Here is a 17303-nt window from a genome sequence, read left to right as displayed (position 1 = left end):
TCCAGGACATGATAGAGGATGAAGTAATACCTCTCCCTAACGTTGGCAAACCCAACAACAACAAGAGCCCACTCGGCTCTTAGTCACATCTCTCTCGACCAACCAGAGAATTTCAACCCCACGGTGTATATTACACCTCAAGGTGCACCACTCGCTGTGGTCCCTATGGATCGAATCGAGAGGGAAGTGTGCGGTGTGTGGAACGATGATGCTGAAGATATTTACCTATCTCAAGTCTCGGGCCAAGACCTCTTCACTGAAACTTGGCCCGGGTATGCTCTCATTGACACCACCCCTCAGGAGCCCGAGGTCGACAACCTCACCCGATCCGGAAGGATATACCAACCGGATATTCACCCACCTCCTATGGTCGACATCCCGGTCAGGCAAACTCTTGAGAACGGGCGGCACGCCACCGTCGCGGAAGTCATTGAAAATCCTCTCCTGAAACAACTAAAAAGAACCAAGGCTGAGATTACCATCTGGGATCTTATGTGTACTTCAAAGGAACATCGCGAAAAGCTTATTCGCTCACTTGACCTCATCTCAGTACCTACAGATATCACACCTGACTCATTGGTTAGCCATGTCAAGAGAGATGCCGGAGAAAAGGCCATAGTTTTCACTGATAAAAACTTACCCAAAGAGGGGAGTGCTCACAATAAAGCCCTTTACCTAGTGGTTGGATGCAAAGGACAAAACATCCCCCTAGCGCTCGTAGATAATGGTTCGGCGGTTAATGTCTACCCATTGCGAACCGCCCATTGCTTGGGGCTAGGAAACGATGATTTCCAAACCTCCACGCAAGGGGTACGAGCTTATGATAACTCCCGAAGGCCTGTATTGGGAAAAATCAACCTTACCATACAAACCGGGCCTGTGGCACGCACCACGGAGTTTCAAATTATCGACATTAAGCCCACTTTCAACCTCCTCTTGGGGCGACCTTGGCTCCATGACTTAGGAGGTGTGGCTTCTACCTTGCACCAAATGGTTAAACTTAACCATAACGGGGTAATACTAGAAATCCGCGCCCCTCCTCTCGACGTCAGTTGTACTATGGTTGGAACGGCCGAAACTGCAGACGACCTTTATGGGTTTCAAATGGAAGAAACAATCCAGTTCATCGAAAATTATGATCCAGCATTCCTAGACCCGCATGCATCCCGAGTCATCCCTAGAATGCTGTTAGCTCAAGGCTATTTTCCAGGAACCCCATTGGGCATAAGGAAGAAGGAATGCACATTCCATCCTTTTCCTGACAAATCTACTCCCTTTGGCTTAGGTTATGAACCAACGGAGGAAGATATTGCTGACCGCCTATCTAGGCTACGCCTTAACAAAACCAAACAAACCACCCTCCTTCCCCCATATCAAAGGACCCTTAACGGGATGTTCATTCGGGAAGGAGAAGAACACCCATGCTGTGATTTCCCTGAACCCTTCGTTCAGGATGGCTTGCTAAAACCCGGATTTGAAATTTTCCATGACTGCCACACCTTGGATGAGGCACCCCACCTCACCAAGACTAAAACAGCTGAAATATTGGACAATCAGGCTCTGTGGACATTGTTTAACAAATCGAGGCCTATGGAGGACGAGACTGTGATGACTACCCTAGCTTTACAAGATGAAGGTTTCGATCCAACCCGGTTAATCTCTCCTGCATCAACACTAGAAGAGGTCGAGAACGGATGGGTGAAGACATATTAGTGGGTCAACGCAAAAGGAATGGAATTCAAGATGAGTACCGGTGAAGGACCGAAGTTTTATGAGACTAAACCCCAGGCTTGAGCCATATAGAACACCATTAGTAAAAAGCGCCTAGTAGTTCTTTAGATTGATAGAAAAAAAATAATAGAGACTTTAGATGATTCTAAGGCCCTTTAGAATATGGGTCAGTTTTATTTCAGTGTGTTTTCCTTATTTTCCGAATCAATAAAGGCGTAATATTTCTCCTAAATTTTTTTTATTCTAACACTAAACACCAAATGCAAAATACAAAAATAAAGAGGCGGCGCACTCTAGGCCCAACAAGCAAAGCCCACTCGGTTTTGAAATAGTGCCATGGGAATCAGTTCCCGAAACCCACAAAATAGACCACACTATCCCATCCCCAAAACCTAAAAAGCCAACCAGTGTCATCATAAGAGCCAATCCATGCAACCCAAAATCAAGGAAATCAAAAATTTAAAACAATGCAAATGTTACCAAAAAAAAATAGATTCATAAACATAGATTCCATCATACCCTTCACTAACAACCCACCTCCAAAGCCTACACAAAGATCTTCATAAATTCCGCACCCTAACTCCATTTTCAAAACTGTTTTGAGTCACTAATAGAAAAAATTAATCTGGACAAAAGTGCATTTCACGCTAACAGTCAAAAAAGCCTCCAATATTAACTTTAACTATGAAGCAAAATATCAAGGCACAAAAAAAAGAAAGAAATAGAAATAATCGCAAGAACATGTGAAGCAAAGCGTCAAAAACTGATCGCCCAAGTCATTTTCAGCGCCCAGGGCTGGGCGCCGAAATTTCTGACGCCCCAGCCTGGGCGTTGAAACTCTCTGCCTGCCAAAAGTTTTCTTTTTGAAAGTGCTCGTCATTTTATCCGCATACAACGGAAAAATAACAAACACTTGGGGGGTACAGTACGTATCCAAATAGGTTTACCAAGAATATAGCTATACCAAGAATATAGCTATACAAATTGGTCGAATTTTACGCAACCTATGGCAAAAAAAACGGCAGATGAAAATAATGGCAAATACTTCACTCATTTGACCAATTAAGTAATATGTTTCCACTTCAGGACATATCTACCGAAATCCGGCATACTAGAACTTATTCTAAAGCTAGAACTACGCGCGACCTGATTCTGACAAGATACGTAGGCAATCCTTACCAAGGATTCAGTCCAAATAAAAAAATATTCTTTGCAATAAGTGTTAGACATATATAAAAAAGAGGAGAAACAAAAATAAATAAAAACTAAAAATACGCCTTTATTAAAATATAATAAGAAGGAAAACAAAGTGCTAGGAATAAAAAACAAACACAACTGAAATAAATAAAGGGCACCTACACCCTAGCAAAGAACTACACTACTCTAGTTCTTCCGGATCATCAAATAAAGTCTTGTAGAGAGCAATGTTCGCAGGATCCACCCCCATAGTCTTCTGCGCTGCCCCAATATCAATCTCCATAAGAACCGGCTCCTGGACACTAACTTCCAAAGATGTCAAGGCTTCAGAAACATTCTCAATTATAGCCCGCGCAGCCTCGAAGGCACAGGTAATGGTGGGAGAAGGGTTATTATCATCAACTAGACTAGCCACTGTTTCTATAGGCGGCTGAGCCTTTCTAACCCATACATTGTTCCGGCGACGATCTCCGCGAAAGCTTGCATTTCTTTTAACAACAGCAGGCCCCTTCATGTTAGGCATCTTTTTAGGCCTGAAACTGGAACGAGGAGGAACTTCCTTTCGCTTTCGATCATGACGAGCTTTCACAGTCTTAAAACTATAGGTACGAGGTCTGGCAGAATCAGGACCCTCATACTTAACACGAATACGAGGTATCAAAAGCTCAGCCGGCTCCCCATTTCGAGCCTCGGTCCTCACATATTTGTCATCGGAGCTCATCCACAACTTGTAGTTTTCAGAAAGACCCACAAAGCCATTTGTAGCTACGGCCCAACACGGGAAGCCATCATAATACTTGGCCCACGCTAGGACCCGTGTTTGTGCAAAAGCCGCTACCTTAGGTGGTACCGTATCAGAAAAGGGGATAGTCTGCCTTAAACCATATTGACGCATGACTCGGTAAAGGAAAATATAAATGGGACGAGATAGCCCCAACAAAGAAACATAAACCGATACATCAGACCCCCCTGTCATGGTAGTCAAACCCCACCATGGTACCACCCACTTAATAGAACAAATGCCATAAGTAAAAAAGGAGGTCCATTCGGCCTCGTCCTGGCCTTGGTGCAAGTATTTTCGGTTACCCAAAGCTATAGGGCGATAATGTTTAGGATCGGCAGGAGCTTCCAAAAGTCTAAGCCGTTCCGCAAGCCAAATCTGCAAAAACAGGTACGATCGAATCAAAAGAATGAAAAGAAAGGAAAAAAGGTTCCTGGGGCGCAGTTTCAACGCCCAGGACCAGGCGCCAAATATTCCAGCGCCCAGCCCTGGGCGCTGAAACTCAGCCCCAGGCAGAAAGAAATATGTGCAAAAAAAAACATACATGTGCGCAAGGAAAAGATCGATTACCTGCAGCAATAGAGGGCTCCCCTTAAAATATTCAGATTTGGCGCCCTTCTTCAGTTCATCCGCACTCAGCAAAGTCTCAGCAACAACCAACGGCATAATAGAATAGCAACTTTCCATCTGGCTAATCAAGGGGATCAACCTTATGTCACCGAACTCACCATTGTTATTCGACAGCAAATAATGATTCAACAAGCAAAATATAAGGGCTCGAATATTCAATTTCTGTTCAGTCATATTCTTGCTAGGCCTAAAATGATGTTTTACAAATTTTGCCAAGTTAACCTTATCATCTACAACAATTTCAGCAAACATGTTATCATCTAGCCCTAGGAAAGCCCTTATGGTTGTTTTACCCTCTTCAATAGTGCCAGGGGTAACAGGAATAGCATTAGTAGGATAATCAAGGATCGCAGCAAATTCATCAGGCAAAGGACATATTTCATTGCCCCGAAAGGAAAAAACATGATGATCGGAGTCCCAAAAGCTTAGGGCAGCATGCAGAAAATTATAATCAATATTAATTTGTTGTAAGCCTAAAAATGCCTCTAAGTGGTATTCTTTTAACAAAGCTTTTTCTGCGGGAGTAAGGGCTCGTAGCCAACGCCTAACAGTCCGTTGGAGTGAGAAAGTAGGGATCGACATGGCAAAAGCAGTAAATAATTAGAACACAGCAAAAAGAGAGAGAATTTGAGAGTGATGGAAAATAAGGACGTATCTAGCCCCTATATATAGCTGAACGCATCCCATGACATCCTGATCCCATTCGGAAACGTTAGGAAATCCGAAAGTCAAATATTACCAGGAAAGGACTTTCAGCGCCCACGCCTGGGCGCCGAAATGTTTGACGCCTGAACTTGGGCGCTGAAAATGCAGCCCAAGGCCCAGATTTCACAAAGCACGGAATAGGAAAAGACTTAAGACCGTGTTGCTAAAACACGAGGCCCTATTGCAAGAAGGATCAAGCCCAAAGCACCTTTAGCTCCCAAATAAGCAAAAAATAATAACATTAAAACTTGGTCGAAACTTAGACTCGTCTCAGAAAATGGTCATGTACACTTTTCAAAAAAAAAAAAAAAAAAAGAGCAAGTTAAATATCATGGTCATTTTTCGAAACACCAAAAATATGTGTCGTCAAGTCATTGGTTTTCCAAATAGAAAATGTCTGTCTGTCAAAGGGATAATCCGGGCCAAGCTAAAACCGGATGTCGCCTGAAAACTAAAGTCGCACTCCACGGCTTCGCTAAAATAGCACACTACTATAGGAGGTCGCTCGCACATACGAGCGTGACCCCAAACATGATTACAAGATACAAAAAACGACGGACGAACTCCAACGCTTGGGGGCTCGAAAAAAATGGACTCCAACAAGGAGCGCGCAATCAAAATCACATTCCCAGACTGCGCCACACACCATATCATGTTTGGATATCTCAAAAAAAAAATATTGTTAAACAAAAATATACAAAGTGTGGACCCACTTATAGGACACATCTAATCAGGAAATATTACGACCCACCAACAGGTTGTAATCACAAAAGCCCTTCTACATAGGCAAAATAAGAAATTTAAAATGGGCTCGCCCACCCTCAGCGGGCGGGGTCTGCGTCACTAGCCGCGCAGGTCCTTAGTTTTCGACAAAAAAAATAATAATAATAAAGTCTTCAAATTTAAAATAGGCTCGCCATCTTCAGCCGGCGGGGTCTACGGCGCAAACCACGTAGGTCCTTATTTAAAAAAAAAAAAAACAAAATAAAATTTCAAAAACAGATTCGTCCACTTCTATCGGACGGGGCGTCCACCCTCAGCGGACAGGCTCGCCATCTTCAGCCGGCGGGGTCTACGTCACAAACCGCGTAGGTCCTTATTTTCAAAACATCAAAATAGATTCGTCCACTTCTATCGGACGGGGCGTCCACCCTCAGCGGACAGGCTCGCCCACCTTCAGCTGGCGGGGTCTGCGTCACTAACCGCGCAGGTCCTTAGTCGCTGCAGCGATAACCTTTTTCGGTTTTTCCTTTTTCCAAAAATTAAAGGATTGGTTTTCCGTTTTTCCAAAAAAGAACGATGTGCTGGATTTTCCTTCGTTTTACGTCCTATAAAAACAAGGGGGTTTTCTCGTTTAGCTAGCCCTGAAAATGAGAATCTTTAAAAACGTTTTACCTCGTGATTGGGCTTGGCCAGGCCCAATTACACTTTACAGCTTTGATTTCGAAAACATCTGTAGCTACTCCCAATGACAAAGTGAGGGAGTTTCTACGCACCTTTAGATCCTTCCAATGACAAAGTGAGGAAGTTTCTATACTATCAGTTGACAAATCCCAATGACACGTGAGGGATATGTCGACGCTTCAAGTGATGACCCTTGAGTCAAATGTTATCACTCGGGGGCTCGTGAGACCCTCGCAAAGCAGGTCACATACACTATGGCTTGTGTGACGTGTTGGAAATTCTCATTGGGAAACACAAAGGAAAAAAGGGTGAGTGAAAATTCAAGAGTCCCACATTGGAAAAACTCTTCATATTCCTCTTGTTTATTAATTGGGGAATGAGTGTAACTCTTGTTTAAGAAAGTGTGAGAATGGTATGGGTGGACACATCACACACACGCGCGTGCGCGCCGGGCCGGGCGCGGGCCGCGGGCCTTGGGCCTTGGGCCTTGGGCCTTGGGCCTTGGGCCTTGGGCCTTGGGCCTTGGTACTTGGTACTTGGTACTTGGTACTTGGTACTTGGTAATGCGGTTCGCGGGCGTGGGGTGGGTTTTGTGGGTCAACCCTGTTCTTTTTGGTAACTGGACCGGTTTGCGCAAGTCACTGTTACGGGAATCTGTATTGATTACGTAACCATTGGATTAAATGCCATTAATTACGTCCGTTACTATGATCAATGTTTTTGACCGTTTTCTGGCTGTTGCAACATTCATTCCCTCAGCCGTTTTTGTCTGTTGCAATGCTTTCCTTCTAATTATTTAAATCAGAGTTTCAGTTCCCTTCTCACAAAAAATCATACACACAAAATACGAAAACACATTCTTACTCTCACACAAAATTGCTCTCGGTTTTGGGCATACGTTCTGACTCCATCCGGCTTTGTGAGTGCACACAACGTCGGAGTTGCGCTAATCCTGGAGGGCGACCGCATTCTGTTCTACTGCACCGGGAGGTAGCGCGGAATCGTCTTTTAGGACAGTGGGTGTCCACGACGCAACAATTGTTCTTCGTTCAGTTCATCGAATCAGATAAGTTTGTTCTAATTTTCGCTTTAATCGCAACAATCTAAAAGACGATTCTTATGGCTTTGACTTCCAAATTCATGATTCCTGATATGTCTAAGTTAGAACCTCTTGATGGCAAGAATTATAAACGTTGGGCTGTTAGGATGCGATTCTATTTAGAACAAATTGAGATTGCTTATGTGCTTGATGATGTTGTCGAACCTGATGATGAAACTGAATTGCATGCTTTTGAGTTGAAATTTGCTAAAGATGATAGGACATGTAAGGGCATGTTGCTGCATCATATGTCGAATACTTTGCTTGATATCTATATGGGGTTTAATCATGCTAGGGATATTTGGGATGCATTAGAAAAGAAATATGGAACTGATGATGCTGGTACTAAGCGTTATTGTGTCAGTAAGTGGTTAGCTTTTCAAGTCCAAGATGATAAACCAATTATTGATCAGATTCATGCTTATGAAAATATTTGCATTGCTATGGCTGCCGAGGGTTTGAGTATTTGTGATATTACCCTTGCTATAGTTTTAATTGAGAAACTCCCACCCTCTTGGAAAGATTTTCGTAATCAGTTAATGCATAAGAAAAAGGACCTTACCTTAGAGGAGCTTGTAGGTCACCTGAAAATTGAGGAGGAAAATCGTATTAAGGATAAGGGTCAATCTGTGTTTTCCGGGTCTGCTAAGGCTAACCTTGTAGAACCTAAGCCTCATGCATATTCTGAAAAGTTTAAGGGAAAGGGAAGTCCTTTCAAGCCTCAAGGGAAACCAATGAAGTATAAGTTCAAGGGCAAGTGTTTTGAATGTGGGAAAACTGGTCACAAGTCTGTAGATTGCAGATCCAAGAAGAAGTCGGATCAGAACCAAGCCAACCTTGCTGAAGCTAATGAAGTTTCTAATCCAAACCATTTTGTTGCTGTTGTTTCAGAAGCTAACTTGACAGGTAATGTTGCTGAATGGATCGTTGATACTGGAGCAACGAGACATATCTGCACCAACAAAGACATGTTCACTACCTACGAAAAAACTGATGGTGAAAATGTCTTCATGGGTAATTCAGCTTCTGCAACTGTTCAAGGCAAAGGGAAGATCGTTCTCACTCTTACCTCTGGAAAACTTATTACTCTTACCAATGTGTTGCATGTTCCAGAAATGCGTAGGAACCTGATTTCTGGTAGCTTGCTAATTAAGGCTGGATTGAAGCTTTCATTTGATTCTGATAGGCTTGTTATTACTCATAATGGGGAGTTTGTGGGAAAGGGTTTCTGTAATGGGGGTTTATTTACTCTTGATGTCAAACTTGAAATTATGAATAAGAATGCTAGTACTTCTTCTGTTTATATTGCTGAGTCTATTGATTTATGGCATGCAAGGTTGGGTCATCTTAACATTGCTTCAATTAAAAGGCTTAAACAACTTAACTTGATTCCCAGTTTTTCTAAAACTGATTTTGCAAAATGTGAAGTATGTGTTGAGGCCAAGTTTGCAAAGAAGCCATTTAAATCAATAGATAGACAAACTAAAGTACTAGAGCTTGTTCATAGTGACTTGGGGGATTTTAAAAATTATGAGAGCAGGGGTGGTAAAAGGTATTATATTACTTTTGTTGATGACTGCTCAAGATTCACCATGGTTTATCTTCTCAGGTCAAAAGATGAGGTTGAGGAAATGTTCCTCAAATACAAGGCCGAAGTGGAGAACCAACTTGATAGGAAGATCAAGAGACTTAGGAGTGATAGGGGTGGTGAATATGACCCTAACACTCTTAAGGCATTTTGTGAGCAGAATGGGATCATTCATGAGACAACGGCTCCCTACACACCCGAGCAGAACGGGATTGCTGAAAGGAAGAACAGAACATTGAAGCACATGATGAATTCTATGCTTATTAGTTCTGGGTTTTCTGATAACATGTGGGGGGAAGCTATATTATCTGCTTGTCATGTTTTAAACAGGGTACCTCACAAGAAGCTAGACAAGACTCCATACGAAATATGGAAGGGTCGTGCACCTAACCTAAGTTATTTGAAAGTGTGGGGGTGTCTAGCAAAGGTGGCTATACCCAGCTTCAAAAGGGACAAGATTGGTCCTAAAACGGTTGATTGTATTTTTATTGGTTATGCTTACCAAAGTGCTGCATATCGTTTTCTTGTTAAAGGTGCTAACAATTCTTATGCAGGTGGTAACATCATTGAGGCAAGAGATGCCGAGTTTTTTGAAACAGTATTTCCTTTGAAAATATCTTGTATCAATGATGTGCCTTCTTCTAGCACTTCTTCTAGTATGCCTGTTGTTGCTCCTCCCACCTCTGATGTGAATTCTGAATTGGAGCCAAGGAGGAGCAAGAGGGCAAGAAAGGAAACCAGTTATGGTGATGATTTTATTACTGCTTTCTTAACTGAACCTTACTTGATTGATGATGACTTTGTTTATGTCTTTATTTTGGAAGATGATCCTAGGACCTATGAAGAGGCTATGAAATCTGTTGATGCAGTGTTTTGGAAAGAGGCAATAGATAGTAAACTTCAGTCAATCCTAAGTAACAATACTTGGGAGTTGGTTGATCTGCCTAGGGGTTGCAAGCCCATTACTTGTAAATGGATCTTTAGGAAAAAATTGAAATCCACTGGATCCATTGACAAGTATAAGGCTAGAATTGTGGTAAGGGGATTCACCCAAAGGCATGGTATTGATTATTTTGATACTTATTCTCCTGTCACTAAAATTGCTACTATTAGAACTTTGATTGCTCTTGCTTGCATTCATGATCTTGTTGTGCATCAAATGGATGTTAAAACTGCATTTTTAAATGGTGATTTGGATGAGGAAATTTACATGGTTCAACCGGAAGGGTTTGTTGTTCCTGGTCAAGAGAATAAGGTTTGTAAATTAGTCAAGTCCTTGTATGGGCTTAAGCAAGCTCCAAAGCAATGGCATGACAAATTTGACAAGACTATGACAGGTAATGGGTTCCATGTAAATGAAGGTGATTCTTGTGTTTACTCTAAGCATGATTCTGATGGTTGTGTGATTATTTGTCTTTATGTGGATGATATGTTAATTTTTGGGACTAATTTGGATCGAGTAAATGAGACAAAAAGTTTTCTAAGTTCTAAGTTTGAAATGAAAGATATGGGTGAGGCAGATGTGATTTTAGGAGTGAAAATCAAGAGAACTCCAAATGGCATTTGTCTTAGCCAAGCTCACTATGTTGAAAAGTTACTTAAAAAATTTAACTCTCTTGACGTCGATCCAGTTAGGACTCCCTATGATCCAAGCATCCACTTAAGGAAAAATAATGGTGATCCTGTTAGCCAATCTGAATATGCTAAGATTATTGGTAGTGTTATGTTTCTGATGAACTACACTAGACCTGACATTGCTTATTCTGTGAGTAGATTAAGCAGGTATACTCATAACCCAAGTCATGAACATTGGGATGCTTTGAAGAGATTGCTCAGGTACCTTAAGGGTACCATGGATTGGAGTTTGCACTACTCCAAGTTTCCAGGAGTTTTGGAAGGCTATTGTGATGCTAACTGGGTTTCTGGCAATGATGAAATTAACTCTACCAGTGGTTATGTTTTCACCCTAGGGGGTGGAGCTGTGTCTTGGAAATCTTGTAAACAATCTTGTACTGCTATGTCTACTATGGAATCTGAGTTTATTGCTCTTGAATTGGCAGGTCATGAGGCAGAATGGTTGAGAAATGTGCTTGCAGATATTCCGCTGTGGGGGAAGCCAGCTCCTTCAGTTGCACTTCATTGTGATTCGCAAGCGGCTATTGCTGTGGCAAACAACCATGCCTACAATGGGAAGAAAAGGCACATTCGTTTGAGGCACAAGGCCATCAAAGAATTGTTGTCAAGTGGGGTGATATCACTAGACTATGTAAAGTCTGAAATGAACATTGCGGATCCGTTAACGAAAGGCCTATGTAGAAAACTAGTTTTGGAAACATCGGAAGGGATGGGCCTGAAGCCCGTTGAATGAATTGTAAAATAATGAACTCCTACTCACAGAGTTCAAAGGACGACATTATTGTTATAATTCGGAAGCACAAAATTTTATTTTTTGTCCATCCCCTAGATGTTATAATGTGCTTGCTACAATAGGAAAGAGGTTGAGCATACGGCTCTTAATGAACCCATACCATATGTTTGGTGGTGTGAATGTAGCTCACACTTGATGGGATTCACCTACGTAGGTGTGGAAGTGTGGCCGCTTCCTATGAGAATTGCGATGTGGGCTATTCTCTAGAGCACCTATGAGCATATCCAGGTCGGACGTATGGCCAGTATAAGGCGTCACTTTATTCGCGGAGTCAGAATGTCATACATATTCAGTTGCGTGCTTTAAGTGACGGGTTTCTATCTCCCTATCAAGTTCAATACGAAAGTCACTTGGTAGGAAAGAGATCATAGCTTAAATATCACTAAGTGTTAATTCAAGTCGAAAGACATTGACACCTATTCAATTGTTTTGTTTGCCCAAAACCAATATCCTTCTCCTTTCTTTTCTTTCTTTTCCGCATATTCGAACCTGTGGGGGATTGTTGGAAATTCTCATTGGGAAACACAAAGGAAAAAAGGGTGAGTGAAAATTCAAGAGTCCCACATTGGAAAAACTCTTCATATTCCTCTTGTTTATTAATTGGGGAATGAGTGTAACTCTTGTTTAAGAAAGTGTGAGAATGGTATGGGTGGACACATCACACACACGCGCGCGCGCGCCGGGCCGGGCGCGGGCCGCGGGCCGTGGGCCTTGGGCCTTGGGCCTTGGTACTTGGTACTTGGTACTTGGTACTTGGTACTTGGTACTTGGTACTTTTTTTTTTTTTTTTTTTTAATAGGTAAGAAGAATGGACCCTAACTGAACCAGCACCTAGCACAGGTTAACCAGTCCAGCTCCGCAGGTCATCGCTTGAGCCACTCCCAAGCAATTGGCAGTTGATGGGGCTCGAACTTGTGACCTCCAAGTCACAAGATGAGTTCCCCACCAACTCCACCAACTTATGTTGGTGTTGGTACTTGGTACTTGGTACTTGGTACTTGGTACTTGGTAATGCGGTTCGCGGGCGTGGGGTGGGTTTTGTGGGTCAACCCTGTTCTTTTTGGTAACTGGACCGGTTTGCGCAAGTCACTGTTACGGGAATCTGTATTGATTACGTAACCGTTGGATTAAATGCCATTAATTACGTCCGTTACTATGATCAATGTTTTTGACTGTTTTCTGGCTGTTGCAACATTCATTCCCTCAGCCGTTTTTGTCTGTTGCAATGCTTTCCTTCTAATTATTTAAATCAGAGTTTCAGTTCCCTTCTCACAAAAAATCATACACACAAAATACGAAAACACATTCTTACTCTCACACAAAATTGCTCTCGGTTTTGGGCATACGTTCTGACTCCATCCGGCTTTGTGAGTGCACACAACGTCGGAGTTGCGCTAATCCTGGAGGGCGACCGCATTCTGTTCTACTGCACCGGGAGGTAGCGCGGAATCGTCTTTTAGGACAGTGGGTGTCCACGACGCAACAATTGTTCTTCGTTCAGTTCATCGAATCAGATAAGTTTGTTCTAATTTTCGCTTTAATCGCAACATGACGCACTCCGTCTAATACTTTGACCATCGTCTTACTCCAAGACTCAGTCAAAGTGGGGGCTAACTGTAGACACCTACTTTTGTCCCCGTTCCCGCAAGGGAAAGGTTCGATGATGAAAGCATAAAAACTCCACTTGACAACACATCTCCTATAAAATAAACGAATCTCGATTCCCCATTTCATTTCACCCGAAACCTGCTATTTATGAAAACCTGCTAAAAATAGTAACTGCCGTAAAAGGTAGCTTCTAAAAGTGGCAAATCATAAAAGATAGAACCCTGTCATAATTAGGTGTTGCATTCCAACATAAGTCCTAAGTGAAATAGAAAACCGCGACGTATTAATTAAAATCCTAACGAACCTAGAGTTCGTAACGGGCCCAGACGCATTCCGTCATAAAATTGATACGCGCTAAAAGACTCGAATTAATCTCAAACTCTACGGATTTCAGGAATCCGAATCTGACTAAAGAAAACAGCCCAGACCCTATTTTCAACGCCTGGCTCTGGGCGCCGAAATCTTCGGCGCCCAGGCCTGGGCGCTGAAAATACCTGGGTACGTGTTTTTTTCCTAATTCTTTGTGGATTAGAACTCTGCAATTCTATCTTTCCACGAACTCTTCCCTATAAATAGGCCCCTAATTTCGACGTGACAACACACAACACATAATTATATTCTGAGTATTGACTCCAACCCTTAGCCTAAGCCTCTCGCTGCGAAACTGTTCACGCGTTCTGTCGCAATCGATCCATAAATCGAACAGAACGTATCCTGTCCCATAATTGAGATTCGTTAAATAAAAAGGAGAAATAGCAAAGTCAAAGTGGTTAGTTTTATGAGAACCGTGACGCACCTCTCAAGGGTGCGTCGTAATGTGTCCCTTTTCGATGATTTAACTGCTTTCCTCGCCCTTTTTATGAACTGTTAAACTAACCTAATCTGATTGTTCTATCACGCCTAACAAATATAATATTTTTGGGAAATCGGATTATCATGCTAGGTCCCTTAATGCTATTTAAATCATATAATCACGATCGAATTAGTATTATATGTTACATATTGCTAAAATCAACTCAGATTAGTTTAATAGTTAACGCATGTCCCTTCAATTATTTATGCTGAGCTAGTAAGGATATCCTGCCTCTGGAGTTATCGACGAGCGAAGTACTCCTCTCGGTAGTTACAGTCCCCCGAACCCTCAATCTCTACCTTGCGGGTGTATATTGAGAGATCCCCACACCAGGGATCACAAGGGAACCTACGGCCGTCGTGGTCAAACATAATTGCACTCCCTTATGTCACGATAACCGGGTTTTATCAGTTTTTCTCATTGTCGTTAAACACTGAATGGCGACTCCTATATTACTAGTCAATTGGGTGTATACTCACAGGAAATCCAATTACACTTGATTGAATAAAAAGAATCGTCACACCCACGAGGGACAAGGTCACGCATTAGCCTCGCGCTTTTTCGACCCCCTCACAGGAGGGGTGCATGTATAGGAAAAAATTGAAACGAGTTATCATATTCCTTATATCAATAGAATTGCATCCTTCCACACAATTTCAGAAAACCAATAACATGATCTATAAACCTAGTAATGTAAAAAAGAAGCGATAAATCGAACATTTTACCAGAGTCGCTGACAGTTGTGAGAACCTGAACCTATGGTTTTGCTGCTATGATTTTTTCCCCTTTTATTTTGTTCTGATATGTGCAGGGATTTTAGCACTTCCTGCTGTGACAAAAGATAAAGGTAACCAAATTAGCAAAGTGACAATCTAATTAAAAAGAAAAAATAGGAGCTTGTGTAGGCTATTATAAGAAGAAAATCAAATCAATAACATTAGTACATAACCTTGTTGCTAGGGTTTATTATGTAATTATCAGTCTTATCTGTAAAAATTGACTTATTACTAAATTAAAATTCTCATCAATCATAAAAATACCCAAATCAGATAACACAAATCATACATTCAATTCCAATTGCCCCTAAAATCAAGAGTATCAATTCACGAGTTCCAAATATCAAAGATATACGACATAAAATTAAGTTATTGAAAAAAGTATTAAATTGAAACATGCAACTCCCAATTCACAAACAACAATAATATAGAATCAGCCATTCGCAACTACGCTCTAAACAAAAAAATAGCAAATCGAAATCAATTGTCTTGAACCAGAATTTGCAAACAAAAAATTAGAATTTCTAAAACCATTAAACACAAAATTCACAGAAAAATCAACATAAGGAAACAATAAAGAAAGAGAAACATACCGATCGAATTTGTAAGAAATTCTGCAGCCTTTAGGTCCAACTACTTCCAAATCTTCAAACACGCACTAGCTATTGAGAAGAAGCTTAAATATTGAACGAACTCAAAGAATTGAGAAGAAGCTTCAATATTGAACGAACTCAAAGAATTCGATCTGTTTCTTGGAAGAATAGAGAAATGTCGATTTCATTTGGTGGGTTGGTCTTTGAGAGTTCATAAATTTTAGGGTTTGGTACTTTGGTACTTTTCTTTTGAGTAAATAGGTCTGGAGGTCCCTAAACTTTGCCAAAAGGAGCAGTTAGGTCCCTCAAGTTTCAAAAGGAGCATTTAGGTCCCTCAAAATGGATGGAAACCGCTGCTTTTTGACTTCTGTTACTAACGTCTGTTAAATGAATTAAAAATAAAGGCAAATTAATATACAGGGCAGAAAAGGACAAAATAACAGTTACTTTTACATATTAACAATAAATAAATAAAGGGAAACCCTTTTAAGTTAGCTTTTTACAAAAAACTAGCAGTTCAAAGTATTTAACAAGGCCATTTGTACCCAAATTATTCAACACTTAATAAAATAAAACAAAGGATCAACGCTTCCTACTAATCAAATCCCCCAAATTAACACACCCAACAAGCATAGGTTAATCAACAACATTTCTCAGAGACAATTTATCAAACACCTTGTGTGCACACCCAAGTAACTTACATTTCCGGTAAAATTCATCCGAGCTCAAACCCATAAACTCCATGCATCATCATCATCTTCAATCTCATGTTTAATCAGCAAGTCAGCAACTCATACATGAAATCTAACGAGTCTACGACTAATGAGGCAATATTAGGTACTTCCGTTTTTCTACAGTCTAATGAGTGTCAATTTGTCTTAGAGTTAGTGTAAAATGTGATACTTTACAACTAAGGTGTGTTTTGGGAGCTTTGTAAGGCCGTAAGGATTTGCATCTCCACCATGTCAATATGTCGTACTTAATTTTAGGATAATGCAACACCCTTATGGGCTGTATATAAGGAGCTAATACTTGCTATCACATTTGGTATCATAGATTGGTAGGAGAAAAAGATAATGAGCCTCTGAGTGTTGGCATCACACCCTTCAATATAATCTGTTTAATTTTGCAAATTTATTTCTATTGTGGGTTTGCCTTGTCTCCGTTTTTTAGGCTTAAGCATTGAGGGCAATGACAAATGTGAAATTACAATGGAATTGTTGGAGAAATCCAGAAATTAAGAAAGAGAAGCAGATTGAAGAGAATCCATAATAAAATAAAAGATGAGAGAGAAAGAGAGAGAAAAAAGGTAGAAGAAGAACTAGTGGTAGTAGCAGACATCTGGGAGAAGAGAATTTGAAACTTTAGAGTTGTGGAAGAACAACAATTAGCTGAAGTTTATGGCGATAATTGCTGAAAATTTGGAGTAAATTTGCTTGGGTTACTCACTAAATTCTATTTGATTAGAGTTGTGGAAAAACCTCGAAAAGGGGAATATAAAGGGTGAAACGTGTAAATGGAGAAAAAGCCATATGAAAAAGCTAAGTAAGTTGAAAAGGCTAAGTCATAATTAAAATCAGCTGTTTTCATTTATTTATACACGTGTAAATTAATTTTCCTTTTCTTTAAAGCGGTTTTATTATTATTTTATTGAACTTAACAGAAAATGAAACGGTGTTAACAAAAGTAGCTGATTCCATCCATTTTGAGGGACTAAAATGCTTCTTTTGAAACTTGAGGGACTTAACTGCTCCTTTTGCCAAAGTTTAGGGACCTCCAGTATAGTTTACTCCTTTTCTTTTTTCAGTTTTGGAAGGGAAATCAGCCCGCGAATAAATCCAGAGTTGCTTTTGAACAGTAACGACGACAATCTTCTTTTTCTAATTTGTTTTGTTAAATATAAACTAGTA

General features: G+C 40.9%; 1 protein-coding gene across 1 annotated transcript; it reads right to left on the bottom strand.

Annotated features, from left to right (window-relative positions):
- Positions 1 to 2986: 2986 nt before the first annotated feature.
- On the bottom strand, positions 2987 to 15423 carry LOC130466305 (uncharacterized). The gene is made up of 4 exons (XM_056835175.1): positions 15394 to 15423; positions 14750 to 14850; positions 4280 to 4400; positions 2987 to 4087 (listed from the first exon to the last, which is right to left on the bottom strand). The coding sequence occupies exons 3-4, from the start codon at positions 4394 to 4396 to the stop codon at positions 3110 to 3112; spliced, it is 1095 nt and encodes a 364-aa protein (XP_056691153.1). The 5' UTR covers positions 4397 to 4400; positions 14750 to 14850; positions 15394 to 15423; the 3' UTR covers positions 2987 to 3109.
- Positions 15424 to 17303: the final 1880 nt, after the last annotated feature.

This window comes from Spinacia oleracea, chromosome 1 (assembly GCF_020520425.1).
Source record: "Spinacia oleracea cultivar Varoflay chromosome 1, BTI_SOV_V1, whole genome shotgun sequence".
Lineage (NCBI taxonomy): Eukaryota > Viridiplantae > Streptophyta > Magnoliopsida > Caryophyllales > Amaranthaceae > Spinacia > Spinacia oleracea.
The sequence above is the reverse complement of the archived record's forward strand: the minus strand, read 5'-3'. Positions and strand labels throughout refer to the sequence as shown.

Coding starts and splice junctions, on each gene's coding strand:
- LOC130466305 (XM_056835175.1), bottom strand. CDS start 4,396: ATGGAAAGTTGCTATTCTATTATGCCGTTGGTTGTTGCTGAGACTTTG. Junction 4,088..4,279: donor GGAGCCCTCTATTGCTGCAG/GTAATCGATCTT, acceptor CTGTTTTTGCAG/ATTTGGCTTGCGGAACGGCT.